Raw genomic sequence first — 9,379 nt, 5'->3', positions numbered from 1 at the left:
TTCTCTGTATAGCCCTGGCTGTCCTGGAACTCACTTTGTAGACCAGACTGGCCTCGAACTCAGAAATCCGCCTGCCTCTGCCTCCCGAGTGCTGGGATTGGCACTATTTTTAATATTCCTCTAGTGAACTGAAATTCTAGCTCCTCTCCCTCCCCAGAGTTTCACATGGTAGTCTAGGATGGCCTACAACTTACTGCATAGCCCAGGCTAGTCTCAAATACATGGCAGTCCCCTTTGCCTCAGCCTCCCAAGTATTGGCATTATAGGTGTGAGCCACTGTCTCCTGTTGAAGCTGTCTTTTAAAATCATCTTAGCAAGCTTTGAAAGCACACTGGTCCTGGCCTCTCTAGAATAAAAGGGAACCTTCCTATAGATATATCTTATGTGTGTATAAGGCAAGTAGGCAATACTACTTTACAGCCGGGCCGGAGAGCTCTAGCCTGTGCCAATCTGATGCCTAGTGATGGGCTGATCACGAGTCCACAGTCTCAGGCAGTTGCTATTCTCCCTTTTCAGTAGAAATATAATGGAAATATAGTAAAACAAATTGCTCTTTAATTTCAAGACAACAGTGGGGCTCAGGCACACTTTAATGGAAACAATTTTCAGACGTGAGGAACATACAAAGCAGCACACAGAACCCAGAGAAATGGAATGTGAAAGATAAGAACAGAGAGAAACGTAGTAAAGAAAAAAATGACTCAGTATTTCAATACCCAAATCACTGAGTAGATTTCTTGCTATCTGGGTGAGTGTATCTATTTTCAAAAGTGCTATTAGCATAAACAGAGCAGTAAATCTGGGGCACCGTGCCCTCTTTTTTTTTTTTTCAAAGTTGTTAAGAAGAATTATATCAGTGTGCAGGTGTCACGCGCGGTTACTCAGAATCAGAAAGGCCGATGGGGGTTAGGAGACCTCCATCTATCTATCTTTTTGCAACCAACCACGTCCAAGCTGTTTCTTCAACACTTCCTCTTGCTAATGAAGGTACTAGCTGGGGATGGGTCGGGCTTTCCCATCTCAGCATAAGACTGCAAGATTTGAATGCACCCCTGAACCGGCCTCACTGACCACAGCAGGTACCCGGGGGGCAGAGATCTAAGCAGGAAGAACAGGTAATGACAGCGTTGTGCATCTGACCGGACTTCACGTCGCTTCTTCCCACCTGTTTCCCATCCTCCCATTTACCAGTGTGTTCTTCTCCCTCTTCTTCCAAACCAGCAAGTGTGGAGGCAAGACACATCAAAGCCGAGATGGGAAGTGAGAGAGCTCTCGTCCTGGACAGATTAGCAAGCAATGTGGCTAAGCGAAAAAGCTCGATGCCTCAGAAATTCATCGGTAAGAACACACGGCCCTCTCTTGCTTCTGACAGCAGATACCTTGGATGAGATAACACAGAGATGTCGACTACCCCTGCTTGCCTGGCTCAGTCTGTTAAAACAAGGCTTCTTACTATGTGTGATTGGTTCGCTTTGGCGGCTGTCGTATAGAGATGTAAAAAGAATATTAACTCAGAAGTCTTAGCTAAAGAACAGGGGAGCATTTGGTACTGTTTCTTAGATGGACTCGGTGTTTAAAACGCTGCTCCTTCCTCTTCCCCCTGAATGACATCTGTTGCATAGATTTATGCAACTTACACCAGTAAAGTCTCCAAGATAGCATCTTGGTAAAATTTTGCAATGATATGTTACAAGTTGGTTCTGTTAGCATGCTCTAACCCTTTTTTTTTTTTTTTATGTTCTAAAGAATATCACCATATCTTCTTGAATTTGATTGAGAGCTGGCTTTAGCAGAAAGTTGATGGAGAAAAATGTGGATTTAAATAACTCAGTTTGACTTGATCACTGTCTTACTGAAGTTAGTTTTTTATGTCGTTGGTTTTTCACATTGTCAAAAGTGGGGTGTCAGACAATTATGCTCAGACAAGTGTTGGGACTTACAAATGGTGGGGCTATTTCTTTATTTGCCCAGATGTTTACATATTTGTGACCATAGTGTTTTAAAATAGATTCGTAGCTGGAAATTAGGCAGCTGAGTTTGAGTGTGTCCATTTTATTATAAGTTGAAAGTTGGTGGTGTTGAGCAAAAATAGTTTCCATATAAAGAAAAATCTACGCAAATAAAGAAATTTTCCAATAAAAGAAAGAAAAGGAAAAATCTTCCTCAACACCAATAATATTTTAAAATTTGTCAATACCTTCTTGTAAAGCTGCTTGCTGCTTCTGACTTTAGTCTTCTTGTATTTATTGATCTTAGTGGCTTTTACACACACCAAGTGCCTGTCCACTTTTGTTTTGTTTTGTTTTGTTTTGCTTTGCTTTGTTTTCTTTTGTTTTTTAAAACAGGGTTTCTCTGGGTAGCCCTAACTCAGAGATCCGCCTGCCTCTGCCCCCTCCCCATATTGCTGGGATTACAGGCATGTGCCAGTACCTTCTGGTTTGCCTGTCTACTTTTAACTCAAAGATTATTCGGGCCTAAGTAACACTTTGTAAGTAGACATTCAGTTGAATTATATATTGAAAGAACCCATAGATTTTGAAATGATTGAAGTTGGTGTTTCTGCTTATTTATTTTATTGTTATTAGCTGGATATATTCTGTGTGGTTTTTGTCACTTCAATAATAAAATGTAGCACAGGCCTTTAATCCCAGCACTCACAAGGCAGAGACCAGTAGATCCTCAGTGAGTTTGAGACCACACTGGTCTACATAGTGAATTCCTGGCCAACCAGGGCTATAGAGAGAAACCCCCAAGGGTATGGTGGATTGTTTCTACATTCTCAGCGCTTGGGAGGTAGAGGCCAGAGCATCTGGAGTTCAAGGCTATCCTCACCACATAGTGAGTTTGGGGCCAGGCTGGGCTATATAAGAAACCCTGTCTTTAAGAAAAAAACTTAGCAGTCAGTGAACCCATCAATAAATCCCGTCAGGCTGAAGTTGGTGTGTTTTGGTTTATGGAGATTTGTGTCTTCTAATCATTTCACCTCCCCACAAGGAGACATGACATGGGAAATGGAGTGACTACCACAGAAAGATTAGGCGCATCGGACCAATCAGGATGCCAAAGCATTACTCAGGTTACCTTCTGATCCACGTGGATCATCAGACTCTACGCTTTGACTCTAGAAATGGCTGACGTTGATGTGGGAGGGGCACGGGATGAGAGGGGCAGGGGAGCACAGGTAAAGCATCTCAGTTCCAGCCCCGTTTTACTCAGGGAACGAAAGTTCCAGAGAGGCTCCATCGTCCTGACAGTTGGGACAGTTGGCTTAAATCTACCGCTGAGCAAATCCCTACTACTATAGTAGAGGTTGCTGTGTGTTGCCATTGCTGTTGCTGTTGTCGTTGTTGCTGTTGCTGCTGCTGCTGTTGTTGTTGTTGTTGCTGCTGCTGCTGTCATTGCTGTTCTCAGGTCTCCTGTGTCCAGGTCCACTTGGGGAGCCATCCCGGGCTTTCTGACCATAGGATTTCAGACCTGCAAACTCATAGAAATCTGCAGACTGATTTCAGTCCGGAACCTCACTGCAGCAGTGGGCTTTGGAAGGTCTGGCTTCTCCTTGTCTGAGCCAGTCCATCTTCTGGATTGTAGGATCAAGAACTCGGGAGAGGTAGTGCTTTTTATTTATTAGTAAAGCTTGTTCTTTGATGGCTTCCTTTTCTTTTAGTACCTAATGCATTCCAGTCACTCTTCCCTCTGCTCCCCACCCCCTGCTAGCTGTCCCCTCCCTTACAGGCCTCTTTCCCATGTCCACTAGTTTGATCTTGTTCAGTGTCCCATAGAGGTCATCTAGGGTTATCTGTGTGACCCTATCACGTATCAACTGGACAGAGTCAGCTTCGGAGCCCAGAACATTTGAGGTCTTTTTTAACATTATACTCTTTTTTGGGATATGGCGCTCTAGCACAATTCAGAGAACGCTTCCCTGCATTTCTCAGCCATTTAGACAATCCTTTCTGGGTCTCTGTTTACTCATCTGTGGAAGAGAAAACTAACTGGGGATGAAGTGACAGGGGGCAGCCCGTCTATGGGAACTGAATTGGAAATGTCAGGCAGAACCAGCTCGTGTTTCAGAGAACCTGGCCGTGTGACTTTGCAATCTCTTCTCAAGGCTCTCAAGGATAAAGAATTCGTGTCATACACCAAGGTCCAGCTTTGACCTGGGTTCTTTTGAGGGTGGCACCTAGGGGCCGCAGTGACACAATGATGTGAGCACCCGGCGATGTGATGTAAGCGCTCTAGTGAACGACATCTTAGTCTTTAAAGCTTGTGTTAGTTGGGTTGGGTTCCTTTTTTTTTTTTTTTTTTTTTTTTTCTTGAGGAAAAAATTCTTAAAGCTCAGACTCCAGATCAAATAATTACAGGCATCTACTTGCTTAGGACAGCACTGTGCAGCCTGCTCTTGTGTTCATTCATCATACACAGAGTAACCTGGGGGTGGGAGTGGGGGTGGGGTATCTCTAATGCCTGTAACCCCAGCACTTGAGAGATAGAGGGAAAAGGTCACCTTCTCAGTGTCAAGGACAGCCTGTGTGAGACGCTGCCTCAGGAAGCAAAGACACAAACGCTCCTCAGCCTTTCGCTAAGATCAAGTGTAGTCTCTGTTCTTATCAGTTTAATATCTGATACGTCCTCTATCCGAGGACAATATATTAAATGGACTTTTGGAGAGAGAGAAAGAGAGAGAGAGAGAGAGAGAGAGAGAGAGAGAGAGTACTCTTCTTATGGCGGCATGCTCATAATCTTCTAACATTAACTTGTATCCTAAACCTTTGATTATGGGATTTTTATTTTAGGACACACAAGAGACAAGACAGATCTCTGTGGTTCTGTACCAAGAATTCTGGGCCAGGTAGAACTAGATAGTGGGATCCTGTTGTGGGGTGGGCTGATGGACAAGGATGAAGACCAGAGTTCATTACTCATCCCCCCCACCCCCCAGAACCCACATAAAATCTCTTGTAATGTGGTCAGGAGTCTCAGGAGCTTGCTGGTCAACCTCTCTCGCCAAATTGGAAACTCCAGGTTCAGTAAGAGACTCTGTCTCAAAAAATAAGAAAAAAAAAATGTATTAAGGAAGACACCTTGAAGGTGGACCTCTAGTCTCTACTTGCACATGGGTACACATGTGGAGACACACTCAACAAGGTATGTACATCCATACACACACACACACACACACACACACACACACACAAAGGAAGAAAGGAGGAAGAGAGGAAGGAAGGAAAGAAAATCCATTGTAAACGGAAAGCCCTTGGAGCATCTAGCTGAGCTACGCGTTGTGCCTGAAGAGCAGTGAGGTCCAGAGAAGGAAAGCAGAGCACCCCCTGTGGGATGAGGGATACAGCAGCATGAGCCCAGGCCAGTGCTTCCCTTCCTCTCCTCTCCCTCCTCCCTTTCCTTTCCAAGGCACCATTTTCTGAAGAGCTTTGTTGCCATGGAAATGGCGCCAAGTGAAGAATGAGTCAATCCCTTTCATCCTTGCAAAGTGTGCACCCGTTCTCACACCAGCCCTCGCTGCCCTGCCCTGAACTGTGAAGGCAAAGGTCAAACAGAACTTGGTCAGCGGACCCCTTCCCCTGCAGCAGGGGCAGCCCTCATCGAGTTTAAGATGATCTCTTTCCAAGGTGGGCTTGCTTGTAGCATCCTGGCCCAAAGCTTGTCCTGTGATAAACAGTGTTTGACCATCCTTTAGGTCAGGCTAGCCTCAGATAGTTGGCCCAAAACAGAGGGCAGATTTCTCTCCCTCAAGGAAGGGAAACACAACTTGTTTTCCTGGTTTTTCTCCCCCCACCCCCGACCCCACCCGGCAAACAGAACTCACCACATGTGAGTTACTTTATTAACAAAAGTTCTTGTGTTGAAAAGAAAATGAAGACCAAAAAAAAAAAAAGACCTTTGTCAGTGGCCATAAACGTGTGTGAGGTTTTGACACTTCTGCAAGCAGCATCAGCTTACCTACTTTGGTTAACAGAGCAGCAGGGAGCAGGTTTAACACCTATGTCCCTGGTTCCATAGACAATTGAGATGTTCTTAATTAAGGCACATTCTGTTGGGAACCTACAGAGAAGTTCTTAGACTCAGGAAGGACAGACAACCAGAGCACCAGGGAAACACAGCTTAGATAAAACAGGGCGAGACCCAGGTCAGCTTGATACTGAGGCCAGGGGAGCTTTGGGCAGCCAGAAGTCTGGTCCCTGAGAGCTGGTGGTGGGGAAGCCCTGAAAGGTGGCTGTTCTGTGTCCAGAGGGAAGAACTGTCTTGGCTGCCTGGAATTCCTTATATCCAAGCAGTGTGTCACAGATGACAGAGACCTGGGCTGCAGCTCCAGCTCAGGTCTCCTTCCCATCAGTGTTTATACTTTCTTCCCTTCCTGCTGCTGCCCGACTCCCTCGTGTCCTGAAGGGAGTGTTAGTAACTCCAGTCTTCCTTAAGTTGAAATCAGAATCACTACCAAGCACCAAGTACCCCATTTTTCTTTCCTATCTGCCTTATCTTCTTTCTTCCCTCCCTCCCTCCCTCCCCTCTCTCTCCTTTCCTTCCTCCCTCCCTCCCTTCTTTCCTTCCTCCTTCCCTCACTCCCTCCCTTCCTCCCTCCCCCTTTCCCTCCCTCCCCATCTTCCTCCCTCTGCCTTTCTTTCTTGACATGTGGTTGCAGTAAAGTGAGTGGGAACAGCCATGGTACATAATAGGAAGCAGCACGAAACACACTTAAGTGACCTGAGGAACTTCAAGACTCAAATAAATCCATATATTTCCATTGCCCAGCGTTGACTGTAATATTGGGTTTACAGTTTGTCTAGAGGTCAAATCATTTTTGCCTTCCTCTTTAGATAATAAAACCCCCCATAAGTTGCTCCCAGTGGAGTAGAATCCCCGGAACTTGCCTCTCCTGGTCTAGCAGTGCAGCCCAGTGGCCTCTGCCCAGCCTCCCTGTGCTCCTCTCTGGACCCCCTCCACTTCCAGGCAGGCCTTCCTAACCAGATTCCGGGTCTGGATGCCCTACCATCCCTGTTCCTCTCCTCCCTGTGCCCATTCTCACTCTGCGCTTCAAGCCCGTGCAGTCTTCTACCCTTCTCTGTGGTTGCAGTCCCCTCCTCCACTTCTGATACCTGCTGATGATTGTGAGAATTAAACAACTAGGAGCCATAGTAGCTGCCACTCCGCCCTCTGCCTTGTCTGTGAGAACTATCTCACTGTGGAGGGCTGAGCCACCATGAGCAAGAAAGCAGCCAGCGTGTGCTAAGACGTGACTCTTGAATTGCAACCATGGTTCTCCGGTCACCATGGACAACCTTGGAAAAAGTGAAGCAGTTTGAGGTCTCGGTTCCTCTTCTGTCAGAGACAGCAATCCACCTTGAAAGCTTTCAGCCTTGAAGGGGTGGCAAAGTGTGGCAGTAAGCTTAGTCTGTAACACAAAGCTCAGTACTGTAGAGCTGCAATAAAAGTCGCTTTTATCATTAGCATCTTATATGCAATATATAGTGACTCTTGACCTTAGACTCTGCAGACAGAGCTCTAAGTCTGCATGCCCAGTCTGAGCGTCTAGGCTCCCAACAACCTTGTTCCCGTTGCTTCAATACAGGTGTGCCGTTACTCACTTGAGAAATACCAAAATAGAGGTTAGCCACCTTTAAGAAGGTTTATAAGGAACAAGTGGCCCAACCAGGCAGCCTCTGAGTCTGCATTCAGGATCATTTCTGTCTTCATCAGAAGAAAATCTCTATGAGCTGCCTTGGAAGCAGTTCTACTCTTGTGGTTTGCCTAACCTTTCTTATGAGTGTATTACTAAAGAAACGTGAGCTATTGGCTTCTCAATTACTGTAGCCTACCCCTTCTGCGTTTCATACACATTGAGTCATCCGGTCTGCAGGTGACTGATAACCATCTGCAGCGATCAGGTTACGGTAACTGGGAGATGAGGGGATCTGATCAGAGTGAACTGTGTGCACGTGAAGATCTGGGGCGCTCCCCTCATCGAGTTGAACAATGGGTCTGCGTTAAACCACACAACTCCTGTCACCTGACTCCATTCTTCCAGGGCTTTGGTCTCCCTTCCTGTCTTGTCTCTTTCCACCTGTGGTATCCCAGCTGTTTGCTTTGAGGTGCTTCAGGTGGTGTGGATGAGAGCGGAGGTGGTGTCGTGCCTACATGACCCTGGAAACTTCCCAGAGCCTCTCTGTCATAAGAAACAGTGATTAGAGATATCCTGGTACTTAGGGAGGTTAGCAGAGCCAGCCACACTGGGAAATGACCTTGAAAAGATTAAGAAACCAGATTTCATCAGCCCTGTGCCGTTTCCAGGGGAAAGGGTGTGGGTGAACTTGGTGTTTCCTGTTCTTGGTGTCACTGATACAGGCAGCCATCATCATGAAGGAGAGAACCAGTCTGGGAGCTGGGAAGAAAACCCACTGGTTACTTTGGCAAACTTGTACATTCTTCTGTGGTTTCCTAGTGAGTTGTCAAGTTAGGGCTTTTTCTTTTCTTTTTCTCAGATATTAGTGTAGAAAGTAACAGGTCCACAAGGTCACAGGGATGCAGGGTAAACGCATCTCAGATCTCCTAGCTGACCTTTCTGCCTCCCCGCCTTGGTCTGGCACATCTTACACATTGCTGTTCATTGATCATGACCGTCTTTCCTCAGAGGCAGGTGACCACTTGCTGCGTGTTTGAATCTAACCACACTCTATGGCTGGTTATTCAGAATGCCTATCATTAGGCCCTACTGTGTGTTTTCAAGAGTCCTCTGATTGTGGCCCTGGGATCAACCCTAGGGCTTCACACAGATAGACAAGCACTCTGCCATTGAGCTATAACCTCAAATCTGTCTTTAACTTTAGAGACAAACATTCACAAAGCTGCCAGGCTGACCTTGAACCCCCTTTGCAGCCCAGGCAGTCTTCCATCTGGTCCTCTTCCCTCGGCCTCAGGAGTAGCTGGGATTATAGGCCTACCTCTTTCTTTTTGTTTTGTTTTGTTTTCCAGATCTTTCTTTCCCACAATATGGGATACCTGGAAACACACAGGACATTTGTAAACTTTGATCCCTATGAACAGAAAACCCAGGCCATTGAGGTGGCTCAGCAGATGAGGGCACTTGGTGCCAAGCCTGGTAACCTGAGTTCAAAACCAAGGTCCCACACGGTGGAAAGTTAGAACTGAGTCCCACAGTTGTCCTTTAACCTCAACAAGCATGCTGTGGCACACGTGTGCCTTTGGACAAAGCAAATAAATGAATGTAAGAATACAGGAATGAAGGGAGGAAGGAAGGAAGGAAAGAAGGAAGGAAGGAAGGAAGAAAGGAAATAAGGAAGGAAGGAAGGAAGGAAGGAAGGGAGGGAGGGAGAGAGAAAGAGAGAGAGAGAGGAAGGAAGGGAGG

At 46.2% G+C, this 9,379-nt stretch overlaps 1 protein-coding gene and 1 pseudogene across 3 annotated transcripts in view; both read left to right on the top strand.

The window, feature by feature from the left end:
• Ikzf3 (IKAROS family zinc finger 3) overlaps positions 1 to 9,379 on the top strand; it is an 82,483-nt gene that overhangs the window by 68,636 nt on the left and 4,468 nt on the right. Inside the window, exons 1-2 of one of the 3 annotated variants that reach the window (XM_029483038.1) lie at positions 949 to 987; positions 1,222 to 1,338. In XM_029483038.1, coding sequence (XP_029338898.1) covers positions 1,254 to 1,338 — 85 coding nt within the window. In that variant the 5' untranslated portion in view covers positions 949 to 987; positions 1,222 to 1,253. The other 2 variants (XM_029483037.1, XM_021176806.2) reach the window with 2 other exon arrangements.
• Positions 4,561 to 4,719, top strand: LOC115032734 (annotated as a pseudogene).

Source organism: Mus caroli, chromosome 11 (genome assembly GCF_900094665.2).
Source record: "Mus caroli chromosome 11, CAROLI_EIJ_v1.1, whole genome shotgun sequence".
NCBI lineage: Eukaryota > Metazoa > Chordata > Mammalia > Rodentia > Muridae > Mus > Mus caroli.
Note: the sequence above shows the minus strand (reverse complement) of the source record. Positions and strands in the feature narration are given on the sequence as shown.